This window comes from Manacus vitellinus, unplaced genomic scaffold (genome assembly GCF_001715985.3).
Source record: "Manacus vitellinus isolate BGI_N305 unplaced genomic scaffold, ASM171598v3 scaffold_67_pilon, whole genome shotgun sequence".
Taxonomy (NCBI): Eukaryota; Metazoa; Chordata; class Aves; order Passeriformes; family Pipridae; genus Manacus; species Manacus vitellinus.
The window spans coordinates 1,017,568-1,032,197 of NW_021940737.1; the positions used below are offsets into that span (position 1 = coordinate 1,017,568).

The 14,630-nt window shown below is 39.4% G+C and overlaps 1 protein-coding gene across 18 annotated transcripts in view; it reads right to left on the minus strand.

The window, feature by feature from the left end:
• Positions 1-14,185, minus strand: part of ADGRL2 (adhesion G protein-coupled receptor L2) — a 126,274-nt gene extending 112,089 nt beyond the window's left edge. For all 18 annotated transcript variants that reach the window (XM_008921492.3, XM_018083757.2, XM_018083762.2 and 15 more), the window contains exon 1: positions 14,016-14,185. In XM_008921492.3, coding sequence (XP_008919740.1) covers positions 14,016-14,088 — 73 coding nt within the window. In that variant the 5' untranslated portion in view covers positions 14,089-14,185. The remainder of the gene's footprint in view (positions 1-14,015) is intronic.
• Between the last annotated feature and the right edge of the window lie 445 nt (positions 14,186-14,630).

A 14,630-nucleotide genomic window follows, 5' to 3' on the forward strand; every position in this document is an offset into this window, starting at 1 on the left:
GCCCAACACAATTTTTATATATATCTATATACAGATATATATATATATACCTGAGATGCTCAAGTGAACATCATGAATTTTAGGCTGTACAAAATGCCTGAGAACGAAAACTAGAACTCTTATGAGAAGTGTGGAAAAATGCAAGGAGAAATAAAGAAACAGATGTTGTACTTACTCATAGTAAGGAATGTATCTGTTCTACCCAGCATTAAAGAAATCTAAAAGGCCAACTGGATGACATCAGCGCTTCTGAAGTTTATTTGGATTCATTTTAATAAATATCAGGTAAAGGGAGGCATAATTTAGCTGTCTGAATTACTGGATTATGAATTAAATGGTTCTTTTTACCATTCTGTACTCAAACCACAGTCCTATTAAGCACAAGACTGTAATGTGAATTTTTAAAGAATGAGAAAATATTATCAGTACTGCAAGTGATTAAGTCTAGCCCAAAAGAACATGTAAGGCAAATGCTTCAGAAAGCCTGCCTTTTTGTGTAAGTGTCAGATCAAAGTGTTATTAGTAAAATGACATAATCCTGTTAAACTGGATCCTGGAAAAGGAATACTGAAAGGCAATTTAGACTCTACCGCTTCCTCAAACCACCACATTTTATTTATTTTAACTTGCAGGTCCTTGCAAAACTCTTACTTGGCATGTAGGTATTTTTCTTTCCACCGAAATCACAGGACAGGACAATCAGGTTTGTTATCAAAAAAACCTCAAACATAACAAACAAATGCACCCATTTCTCCTGGGCTGTGCAATAGGAGGCTTCTGCTTTTCACCGTGACAAATTTTACAAGGGCAGGGAAATTTCTGCAAATTTGTCTTCTGTTCTTCACCGAAGACTTAAAAAAAAAAGAGAGAGAAAAAAACCAAACCATAGGCAGATGGGTCGAGATTTCTCCCATGTTCTGCACCCTGTGCTGTCACCACAGGACCACCTGCAGTCCTGCACTGCCCAGAGAGGTGTTCTCAGAAACACCTGGGTAAGCTGTTTGCCCAAGGACTGTGTGCTGCAGATAAGGGGTAATTAGCAAATGAAACTATTCCTAGCACTCCTCCTTCAACATTAAAGTGCAGAGCTGCAGCAGCAAGCTGGCACCTGGTACAGGGAAATGCTAGATGTGATCATTTCAATTTACACATTCAGCACTACAGCCCATATGCTTGTCAATGTGAGAGTGTCAGTGATAACAGAGATACCCGAAGAAAATGCTCTGTTGAAATGCTGACATGAAGTTTTTATGTATGGAACAGACCCTCTCCTCTGGACCATCTGTAACTCCTTCCTTTTCTCACGGGGCATGTGTTGGCCATAAAATCTTTTCATTAAAAAAAAATATAAAAAATTTAAGTTTGAGTTTAAAGAGAAAATTGTAAGCCCTTAAACATCCATAAACCAAGTTTATATATCGAAGTACCATCCATATAAGCACACTACTTGCTCAGCAAGAAGAAAAAAATGCTGAGCAGAAAAACTTTGCTGCAATTAGATATAGCAAAATTTATAACCGTGATGCAAAATTAAAGGAAAGTATCTGGCACTATGACTTGTATCACTGTATAAACTGGCAAAATATGACTGGTTTTGTTGCCTGTAGTACGTTTTTCCATTCCTATGTTCTGAGCACATCTTAAACTCACAGGTGTTTTTTCCAAAATGCTTTGCAGTGATTTCATAACCAGAAATTTCTTAAGTACAACAAAAGTAGGAAGCTCCTTTTGTGTGAGAAGTGACGAGTTTGCTGAATTAGGTGACCAACTAAGGCTAAGAAAGACAATGCAGAGAAGCTGAATGATTTCCTCTGCACAGCTGAGGTTTGTGAGGTGGCCTTGATCAGCAGAAAAGGATGGTGGAGAGGGTGCAGGGAGAGGAACGGAATGACAAAGCTACAAGACAACAGCATTACTCATTATCATCCGTGAATGATCTGGAAATGGGGTAGAACTGAGAGAGAAATTCGCTCCATGATAATGTCTTTAAAATAAAGTTGACAAAAGACAAGGAGATTCATGATCGCAGTACTGCACTCCAAAACCTAAAAATATAACTTAGTTAAATACTTTTTTAATATCCTAAGCAATAAGTCAGGAAATATCTCCTGGTTCTCAGTGACAGTGGATAATTACGAAATGTCCTCTGTAAGCAGGCTACTTTGTGCCTTTAAGTATTTTGACACCTTCCCCTGAAGCTTCCAGTACTGACTGGCACTGAGAGAAAGAGATATAATGAGGCAATTTCCATTCCTGTAAAAGTACACACCCTCCTAAAATACCCAAACTACCTGTGAAAGGGCTAGTTTTCTGGGAAGTGAACCCTTCGGAAAAATCTTGTTTCTCTCTTCAGGACAGAAATCCGACTCTGACATCTCCCCAGCCACGCCCTTCCAAAGACACACAGACAGTCCTCATATCCACACCTGGAAATCCTTGCAGACAATTTGGGATGCCCTTCACCATCCTCCTAACTAAATCAAGGAGATTCAGGCTGTGGATACTCTGACTTTAGACGACAGGGTCCCACAAAGGAACATTAATCATGTTAAGAGTCAAACTGGTACTAAATCCTGACAAAGAATGACAATTTTACCCCCTCTTGAAAAGAAAATGCCCACTCAGCTGGCACAGTGGCTTCCCAAGCTTCAGTGGATGCACAGACCTCTGATTTTTTCATCTATTTTAGGGTGAAACACACTGACAGCTCCACCACGACCCACCTCTCTCCCACTTGTCCAGTGCCCAGGTGACAGGGTTCAGGTGACAGGGTTTAGGTGACAGGGTTCAGGTGACATGGGGTTCAGGGAGGTGACTGGGGGAAACCCCTTCCTCAAAAAGACAGCCTGTCCCCTGCCAGTCCTGCTGCCAGGATCACTCCAGCACAGGGGTGCCAGAGAGCAGCCCTGGCAGGGCAAACATCCCCCTGCCCAGGGAGGGAGGGCACCCGAGCCTTGCCCCTGGCAGCCCTTCCAAGGCACGGCGCCTGCTGCAAACACCTTCTGATCATTAAATCTGAATTCCTTCCCCTGGCAAAGCAAACACCAGACGTGGAGAAGCTGTAACACATCTCCACATGCTCCAGAGACATTCCTAAATAACTTGTCAGCAGTACTAATTGAAAGTGTGCAGCGTTAATACGTTAACAGCAGACTTATTATCAAAAATATGCATTTGCCACAGAAAAATGGGATTTGTCACAGGGGAGGAAAGAGATACATGTGGATCTATTATTATGTAATTTTATTTTTAAGCATTTATTTGGGATCTCATTTAGAAATCCCCATTGCACATTTTAACCATATGCTTTGTAGGTGTTTCTTTTTTTTTCCCCTTTAAACAGCATCAAAGCCTTACATTGTCCTCACCAGAGGTACTTCAGGTTCTGATCTGCTAAGCACAACAAACACCGAAAACCACCGCAGTGCTTCTCCTGAAGTATGTGAGAATAAGGTCTAGGTGTGTACTCCAGTGACAGGGGCAAAGCTGACAGCTCGAAAAGCAGATTTAATAGTTTAGGTTGCAGCCATGCTATTGTGTTGTCAGCAGAATAAGCACTCCTGTAACCTTCAATATTTTGGTTGAGGAAACAAAAAAAGTTGAGCTTGAAAAACAAAAGAAGACCAAAATTAAGCCTTCTAAGCCCAGGGAAGTTAGTGTACTATCATCAAAAGTGGACAGTCACCTATGCTGCAGATCTAATTTGGGAGGCATGACTTTACAAATGCTCAAAGAACAAAAATGAAATTTTAGCTGAGCATATTGTACACACTGTCAAAATATATATCTACATGCAAAAAAATACCTGGTTTTAAGCTCAAACTATGCAGGTAATTTTTTCAAAAATTAATTCCCAGTGAAGGGTTTATATTTGTGCAAGTAATACAAACAGGAATTGATTCCAGAGGCTTTTATTCCAGTACCTCCTTCACCTCTAATTCCCCCAGGTTATCTTAAGAATGTAGGATAATTCAGAACTATTTTCATGGAACAGCAATTCTAAATAAACAGGATATTGGAGATGAGAGCTGTACGTCTAAAAATGCTTTCATGTCTAAACCATGAAATATCATGCAGTAAACAGAGCATCTTTTAAATAGTTAACTAACATAAATATATTAAAGAGTCGTTATAATAACAAATTTTTTAGTTAACAAGCTTCTAAGTAAAAGCCACCTCATGCAGACCAGGGTACCAAAAAAAACGTGCATTGTCTCTTTACAGAGCTCTTGTTAATACATACTCAGGAGAATCATGAGTGGGTAACTAACACCACACTATCAAGACATAAACATGTTGCAAAAAATTCTCAAAATCCTCAATAATGAGATTTCCCTGTGTTATTTCTTCACAGTGTCATTGGGAACAATTCATTGGCCCTTATCAGACAAGAGTTCCCATTTTCTATCTTTCCATTTTAACCTGCCTAATCAGTTGAACAAAAGTACTTTATGTAAAATGATTCCTTTAGTTGCCTTAGCTACAAATCCCTGCAGTATTGTATAATTGAAACCTACTCACGTAAGTTAGGAATAATTAGGACCCAAAATTAAGCCAAACACAAAGTTAATTCAAATAGTCAGCTGCTGTCATTTAAATGGTTACAGAGTTTTATTGTTGCTTAACATCTTTAAATGCTTCTAAATGCACTTTCCCTCCTCCCCCTGTTTCGATCTGACTCCTTACTCCAGGTGGAAACAGGATCAAGGGATAACATTTTGCTTAGGTCACAATCATCTATACCTTGACCAAAGATTTTCTATGCTAAAGTTTGTCCCTATTGTTGTCACTAGATTTTTGCATTTTATTTTTTAATGAGCCCTATAGAAAAAGGAAATAAAGAGAATCAAAATAGATGAAGCTCTGAGGTAAATAAAGTCAGAATTACCGAGTCTGTTACAAATGGCATTAACATGATGACAAATTTTTAATAGCAAATATTCAGAAAGTCTCTCTTCATACTTAAAAAAACTTATTGTAAAAAGGAGGTAATATACAAATACAGTTAAAATGGATCCATGAAAAATCCACGAGCTAGAAAATAATGCATCAAAGAGGTAAGGTCAAATATCCTAACTGGAGTTGTTGTCAGCACTGGGTTAGGACCCTGTTGATTTGACAATGTGAAATTCAAAATAATGTACGCAGCAAATTAATTGCTATACCGTTATATATAAAACTTATAACAAAATAATTGCTACATTACTCCATCGCAGTGTGACTGGCAAAGGAAAGACTGCTGGTTAGATGTATTTCTCGACTTTCTGTCAGCACTTGGTTTACACTGCAGAACAAAACACTGTGTATCATCAATCCTTCAAAACAGTCTACACATGGATGACTTCCAGACTCTTGCATTGTGAATTTTTAAAAATGTACAGATGCCTTTTATAGATATGAAGATAGATATATAGATATGTATATCTTTACACTAGCACAAAGATTTAAAGTGTATAACTGATCAGGATTTAAAGTGAAGGCCTAAACCAAACAGTTTATGCATGATGTGCAATGCTGATATGTTTTGGGGTTTTCTCCAGCTGATGCATTAATACATGAAGTGGTGCTTTGTGGACTCCATCCATCTTTATGGGTAATAATCCACATCACAAACCACCCGTTTGCCCTCTGGTCCTTTCCCTGCCTCACTCTTCATGCACACCAGTTTCAGCTGGTGCAAATTAAATGATGCAAAAGCATGAGCAGCAAACTGTTCAGGTTTGTTTACTAAAAGCATATTTATCTTAAGCCACTAGAAAGCACGATCAGTTCTCAGCCACAAACCCACATTTTTCCAATAGACTTTCAATGGTGCAGAATAAAAAACAACTTAATTCTTAAAGTAACGATTTGTAATTATTGAAAAAGGCAAAATATTAAAGGCAATCCAATATGTCAGAGAAAAGAACTGGGGCAGCTCAATAAGAGAAATTAATATGAAACACTTTGGAAGGCAGAGCAAGTCACATGCACAGACAAACAGGAGCAGCAGCAGCAGCCAAATCTGACTGAAGCTCATTCAGAAGATGGTTAAAACAGAAGTGATACGAAATAGCACTGAAGTCTGTAAAAGGCAAACATTCCTCATTGCTTTTACAAGTAAAAATGCAGCACACAGGCAAATCTGGCTTCAGTGTCAACTTCCTCTCAGGTTTCCTAAATGAATTACTGAATTCAAATTTAACAGGAAAACTGCTCGAACAGCACCTTGCATTAATTGTACTTTCTGCTGGAACGGAACAAAACTACCTAATTCCTGAGAGAGAGATCACAATCCCTGACAAGGGAGAACACAAAAGGCAGCTTTCCTTCCATCCTCAAGATCCCTCATAAAACTCACCGAGTGCTGTATCCAACAACTGAAAGTTCTGTGGTCCCCCTGGGTTTCTCACATGTATGGGTTGCTCAGGCAACAGATGAAAAAAAATTCATTTTGCTTCCCAACTAGTCTCCCCCACACATCTTTTATGCACTGAGACAACATCAGGGATTATTATACTAGTATAAATTGAGAAAACAAAAAGAATGAGACACTCCCAACCGCCTGGACTGGGCCGAGCTCAGAGGGAAGAACCAGGGAATCTGCCCTGCCACTGCCACCACCCTCATGCACATTTACGGGGTGGGACAGGGATGAACTGTGTCCCTGACTGAGAGAAGGAGCCATAAACTGAGCTAACATTTGTACAACTCTATTTCTTTATACTTCAAAAGAAAGCAAGGAGATAGAGATTACAGAAACACAAAGAGCTGCGGCACAATTGGGTTTTGAAAGCCAGTGAAGTAGTTCAAGACTCTTTGTGGAAGGGCAGAAATTTGGGACACCTTAAGCAAAAGGATTTTTTCAGCTCCTACCTATAAGAAAGAATTGCATATTCAATTTATCATACTGTGCCTGTGGATTTCAGGTATGGCTCATTTACAGTCACCCATGCAAAATACACCCTCTGTTAAAAATGTAAAAAATGTAGTAATCCTGAAAAAAACCTGAATTGTGATTGGAAAAGTATCCAGCATTCCTGAGTCTCATTCAAAACCCCAATCCAAACATAATAAACAAACGACAACAAAAAAAAAAAAGGCAATCAGAAGGAGCAACTATGTTCTTCCAAACAACCAACATTAATGAGTAAATATGACACTAATTAACCACTGCAAAAGGCCAGAGAGTTTTTAAGCGTCTCTTCCACGCTTTAAGGAGTTTCTACATTATGAAGTGCATTTATGACGAGAGTATGGATGGACAAGCCAAGAACTTCTCTCTGTTTCATCTGGTTTCATCTCCTCTTCCTCATGTAACACAGCCTGGAACGCTCCCACAAACACACATGAAACATAAATTAGTGTTTGCACGAGTCCTTTTTGTGCAGTGCTCTCATTCTACACACACTTCCTGAGACATCTGCACAACACACAATTAGCACAAACTCTATTACCTTCTGTGCCATTGACTCACAGAGGCAGACCATGAGCATCAATGGATCTACTTGCAAGTATAAAACCCATTATGTGCCTGTAGAACTTAGCAACAAATATTAAATCTAAAATCATTATACTTTATGATAATTTTTATAATCTGATCATAAGGACACTAAATGCAATAAGAAAGCCAGTGCTGAGGCATTCATTGATATCAGATGCTTCAGGCAGTTATATTTCCATTATACACTATGACCTGCAAGTACAATATAAAGACAATGTTGTTAAAACTATATAAAAAACCTTGTTACTAAGGCAAGCAGTATTCTTCCACTCGACAAAAAACAGGAATGAAAAATAATTCAACATTTTTAAAATACAACTTCTTACTAAAAAATAAATTCCTGTAATTTTCCATATGTAGTAACAGAATACTAATGAAGCCTATTTGTTTTGTTGTTTTTTTTTTAAAGACATGTATGTCCAAATTCTGCTACTGTGTTCTTGGAAAGGTACCTTATCATAATGAACTAATCTAAAACGTACTCTGATTTATATTTAACAAAAGAAAAGCCCCTGAGGCGACGATGTCAGTGCAGCTGAAGGATAAGTGAGTCCCCTCTCCCTGCAGTGGTCACTGCCTTGCCCACTGAGACCCCTCAAGGTTACAGCAACTACAGACAGTAACTCAAGTAGCAGCTTAGAGGCCTCTGAAAATAGAGCATCTGCCCTTAGCACAGCACACTTCACTTCTATCATTCTAAACATTACAGGGCTCCTCTCTTCTTCTCAGTAGAGCTTGGGAATATGCAAAATCTCCACTCAGAAAGGAGAATGTTTTTCAGCAACTGAGAAGATAACGTATCAGAAGAGTAATACTATTACTCATCTCATAGTAATTATGCATTTATACTCTCTGCTTAAATGTTAAGACTCTTACATTAACACTTCCTAGCAAACTCTCATTTAAATGTTAGTACAGTATTTAAAATGGTTCTTCCTGCATTTTTCTACATGGCTCTTCTACATTTTAAAATAGTGGTGGGTTTGCTTTGGTTTCAAAAATGTAATGTTAGAGAATAGAATCCTGCAGACCTCACTGCTTGGGGAATATATAAAGGGATATTCACTGCCAGCATGTTAAAGTATCTCTGGATTTTCCGGGCAGTCTGTCTGTCTCTATTACCTGGAAATGCAATTGAAAACTGTAACATTCTTCTTAAAGAAGAAGTTTGGTCTTGCTTTACAGCAATTTCCTTTTCAGAAAACGTGCTGGGCCTACATCTCCCTCAGTAAAGGAAAAAGAGATGTCCCGGATCAGTAAGCACCAGCATGTCCCATGGAAAAATGGCACAGTCTGCCAGGACAGAAAACAGGACCCAGTTCAGCAGCTGCTTTCTGCAGAAACCCAATTGCTCCCTTCACACAGACCTTAAATCTGCATAACCTGCATTAACCAACTGAGAAAAAAACATTTGCTAAAGAATCATGAAACACATCAGGTACACATGACATAAATGAGGATTATCAGAGTGACCCTCCAAAGGGTGAACAACACCTGCCTGCCCTGGGCTGGGTGTGCTCAGGGATGCTTTGCAAACTCTGTAAACCGAGTAGTTCCTACTAACTGGGTGCTTCACAGAGCTCCCACTGTGATAAATTCCCTGGCTAGAAATTAAACTGGTGCTCCTGTTTGCTCTTGCATGACTCCGTAATGGATTTCGCTCCTTGTAGAACCTAAATCCGCTAATTAACAGAAGTTGATTTCTACTCAAGTCCAGGGTACAAGTTTGGGTTTTTTTTTTAATTTCTATACTGAGCAAAACCCTACTAATACCTCCTAACAAATGTGCAGGAAAACTGATGTGCTTTTACAGTTTGTTCAGTACCTGTGGCCTATGCCTTAGACACTCCATGTCTGAGTGGCTTGACAGGAAGCTGAAGATCTGAAGCAATACACTAAAATAGCAAATATCTTTCTAGTGGCCCAACTTCCTTTATCTGTATTTATTATGCCTTTTCTTTAGTAAATGCTCTAACATTGAACATGCACTTAAAACTGCTTCCAATTTAACACTCAGCCCTTTGGCTGGCATAACTGGAATTTATAAGAAAATATCTTTGTCAGTGTAATGTTCATTAAAACAAACATTCAGAGGCAAAGACAGGCTGGATTTCTTTACAAACATTAATTCCATTTAGGAAAACAGAATTAAATAGATAATGTAAGCATGATGCTTCTTCCTTTGGACAAAGCATAGATAATAATTCAAGAGAAAATGAATTAAAATTGTATTAAGCCTTGATTAAAATAGAATGTAGGCAAAGAAAATTATTTCAGTGCTTCCCAAGCATTTGTGCTTTTCAAGCAGCAGAAGAGAATGAAAACAAACAGCATCAAAAGCTAGTCAAAAAGGTGGACTTTGCAAGCAAGATAAACCTTAAAATATCGAAACCTGCACAGTCCAAAAACCAATCTTCACCAGACTGTTTAGCTCTGACATCTTTTTTTCATATGCATATTAGTGTATCTGTCTTAACTTGCTTGAAGAGAAACCAATAATATGTATAATAAGCTTTCTACTCTGCTTTGCTATGGAAACAAGGCATGTGTGATCTCACTCTCTGACTTTCTGTATTTTCTCAGATAATTTTTAACTTGTTGGATGATTTCAGCTAATTAAGAAGGGGGGGAAGAAGAGAAGAGAAAAAAAAAAAAGAAGTGGTGTCAAAAGTAATTAATTTCCTGAAGTTTGTATAAAACAGGTAAGTAAAGGTGCAGGACTCAACTGCAAGGGACCCAGAGGGGCACGAACCTCGTCCTGTGAGGGCAGAGAGCCACGATGGGCATGGGCTCCCATGGGCATGGGATTCCATGGACACAGGGCTCTGATGGACACGGGGCTCCCATGGACACGGAGATCCCCATGGGCACAGGGCTCTGATGGACACAGGGCTCCCATGGACACGGAGATCCCCATGGGCACGGGGCTCTCATGGACATGGCATCCCATGGGCATGGGGCTCCCATGGACAGGGGGCTCCCCACGGACATGGGATCCCATGGACAGGAGGCTTACCATGGACATGGGATCCCATGGACAAGGGCTCCCACAGACACGGGCTCTGATGGACACAGGGCTCTCATGGACATAGGATCCTATGGATACAGGGCTCTCATGGACATGGGATCCCATGGATATGGGGGCTCTCATGGACATGGGATCCCATGGATATGGGGGCTCTCATGGACATGGGATCCCATGGATACGGGGGCTCCTCATGGCCACGGGGGCTCCCCACGGACACGGGGCTCCGGCACAGCCCTGGAGGGATGTCCCTCTGCCCCGAGGCACAGGGCAGGACTCCCACAGCTCCTGCCCACGTCCAAACCAAAGCCCTTCCCAAGGCAGTCCTTTGAGCCTGCCTTTCTCAACAGAACCGTAGCAGAATATGCTACACACAGCCTATAGCAGGATATTCTAGGAAAAGGGGGCAGAAAAATGCTTTCAGAAATGACATTAATATTCAAGCTCATGACTTGAGCTCTTCATTCCTTTTTCCTCTCATCTTTTCCTCATTTAGGGCTGCAACGCTTGCTGTTGACGGCAGTAACAACATTTTTCAACCCTGGGCACAACAATATTGACCTGCTGTTGATCAGATCTATCAGCAGTGTATGATAACTCCGTGTGCTTTTCCCCTCCAGCTGCCGGCACTTGTCTGTTCCAGGTGCATTTTAACTGAAGGAAGGGACTGCTTCAAAAGCAATCCCATCTGGACTGCACAGCCAGGAAAAACAAAGCAAACCCAAGACCTTTTTAACTGAAGATATGATTCCTGTCTGGATAGGCAGCAGTAAAATAAAATTACAGCCTTCGTATAACTGTGCCTGCTTGCTAATTCCCTGGTGAGTTAAAGTTGGGGCTCTGTGAGAGTAATGAAGCCTCTTCTTGATTGGAAAATGTTTCATTACACGAACAAATGAATCACTTGTCCACACCCAGGGTCTCCCCCCTCCCTTCTCTCCATTTAGCTGTACAGAAACATTAAAATGTAACAGCAGGGCACTCGGCCAGGTTTTATCTCCCCCACGAACTGCAACAACCCGCACGTACACACAAGATTCTATAAAAAACCCATCAGTTCCAAGCAAGAGAATTAAAGATTTTCTTATTTCTACCAAAAGTTAGATGCTCTTATTTTAACCTTTGTTCATGTTCGTACTTCCAGGCATGAAGTGCTACTAAAGCATGTTATACTTGGCATCTCTTATTACTGAAGCAGAAGGCAATGTAATCTTGTGAGAAAGTGTAATAATGCAGTATTCATTTTGCTTCTGTGGCTGGAAGCCAACTCTATATTAATATTCATTTCCAGTATACAGAGCCACAGTATTTCATTTATTTTAAGAATTTACAATTAATTTGGTATGATTCTGTTATCTGCTCCCAATTTCCTTTCCTGTTTCTTTTAGCTGAAAAAGCAGCTCTTGTACAGACTTTAAAAAAGTAAATTCACAACTGAAGCATCAGAAGATTGCTACTGGCTACTACAAGCAAGAAAAACAGGGACAGAACAGAATGGACTTGAAATATTACAGATGACAATGAAAATTAACTATCTGCAAATAGCAAAAATTCAATCTGCAGAAGTTCTGAGTTGACTATTTCCTTTCCAAACTCAGCAGATAAAACACTCTTTCACAGCATCTGTTTGCAACTTAAACCAAATCACAGAAAGTTGTCTGCTCGTCCTTTCTCATTTCAAATGTTTTCAACCACCACACAGCATTAAACTGCAAGTGCCTGAATCTTTGTGAAATGCACTAAATATACGGATTTGAAACAACTGCAATAATTAAAAAAAATTCCTTAGTATTTTAAAACTTCAGAAGAAAAACCACCATAGATGTCTCTACTACATAGGTGTCTACGCCTTTGGTTTCAACCAGTGCAACCACTTTTGCAACGCAAGGGCCTTTAGAATTAACCCCAGTTATAACCAAAACCAGCCAGTCATAAGGTTTGGAATTCCAATCTCCTAATCCACATTCACCTTTCTTACCTGGGAGAGAGGCTGAAAAGCATTTTACCTTCCAGCTGTCCGTCCCTACCTTCCTCTAAAAGTAAGATTATAGCCAAGCCCCCAGACCCGACTGACACAGAGAACACAGTCAGTACAACTGCCCCAGGCCAGGGATCCCAGCAGAGATGGAACCACCCCAGAGCTGCAGCACACCCTGGGAAATGCCAGTCTTCTAACACATCCTGGCAATATTTGAGGAGAGGGCAGGAAGGGGTAACTGCCTGTGAAAGCTGTTTGAGCTCAGTGAGATTTCCCCGAGCTCAGACCCTCTGTGAAGGCTCCGAGGACTGTCCCTGGTAGATGTGTGTGTGTGTTCACACATCCACACGGACAACTCACTGCAGCAGAGCTCGTCTGTCAGCACAACACACAGCCCCAGCCATGGCAGTCTGGAATTGAAGCTCAGGAAATGACACAGTGAGCGTGGAACACTGCAGATTTCAATTCTTAATCTTGGGGTTTGCTATTTTTGGGGATTAGTTATTTATAAAGATTTCAGAAAGAAGAGTGGAGGAGGCAGAGTAGCTTTCCTGAAGTATTTCTGAAAATCTAGCCTTAAAATTCAAAGAATTTTGATAGGGTAAAGAATGTATCTGCTTTAAAAGCCGGTGAGATCACACCACAGATGCACCAAGGAAGCCTATACATTACATACCAATTACTGAATAATGTGAGATGCTATTTTATTACTAAACCAATTTTTTCACCTGCAATCTAGTCAATCAAAAAGCTTACACCCAGAAATACCCTCAAGTTCTAGAAGAATATTTGCAATTAAGAATTCATAAACCATGTTTTCCTGTTCATTCGTGTTTCTCTGTTTATTAAAAGGGTCACAAGAACAGCTGGGGAGACAGACTAACTGGATAAAGTAAAGTTTATGAAGAAAAACAGAACAAAGAATAGATACTGCAACTTTTTTAAAAAATTCTTTTCCTTCCTCATCTCTTTGATTTAAGAGCTATTTTAAACACATTTGATAGCAGTGAAGTATTTTTCCCTTTTCTAAAAAAAGTAAGAATATTTTCAAGTAGATGTTATTTTTGTATGAACTTTGAAGTTTTATTTCCTGAAATTTAACTTGCATAGTTCTAATATTAATGAAGTGTTTGCCATTTCATTTTCATCAAGCCAAATTAGAAAAGTAAAACAGGTATTTCATTTTCACTGTTTAGTTGTTTTATATCACGTTTAACATATCTATACATTCCTACTAAATTGTTGTGCAATGAAAATAGAAAAAGGAAGAATCCAAAAATAAGGCACCTACTAATCAAGGATATTAATACCGTCACTTCAGTTTAAACATATGACACTATCAAAACCAAAAAATATCTTTTCTTTTTTTTTTTTTCATTATAAAAAGGACAGTTTGAGTCTCATAAATTAATATATGCTATAAATACATTTAGTTTGACATCCTCAAACTTCAAGTGATCTGACAGAAATTAACGTACAGTCCATTTAACTCATCTGCAAACTCAAGTAAAAAATAAACTAAAGCTTACCTTCAGTACACTGCAGGAAGCTGACAAGGAGCAGAAACCAAAAACTTCTCATTCTGCAGCCAGAAGACACCATTATTGATCCCTGTAAGAATTTTCTTTGTATTCCTTAATGAATCCAGTTATAAAAGCCCAGCATCATCGAAACCAGTGGCCTGCATTATTCATCTTCATACCTGGAGTAGCAGAAGATTTGGAAGAAAAAGAGAAAAAAAATTCCATCACTAACTGAACACCAGTAATTCAGAATATCAAATTTTACTCGATACAAACTGGAAATTTTTAGTAAAACTGACAGAACACCTGCACTGTATCTGGGAATTCAGCAGGTTTGTGAGATGTAATCTCTCAAGGTCAGTGAACACTAAACAGAATGCCAAATAATGATACAAGTTAGAGTTCAAAGTGTGAATGTTATTGATGTACTTGCAGTAAGACACATTAAAAAAACCCAACAGGAGAATGTTTCCTCTGAATATAAGAAACTGGATGTGCAGATGGGTAAGCGAAGCTTTTCCCACTGCCCAAATCTGACACAACCTGCATTCCTCTACCTCCAAGAACCACAGTAAAATTCAATGTAGGGCACTGCCATATTTCTCAGAGATTAGAAACATG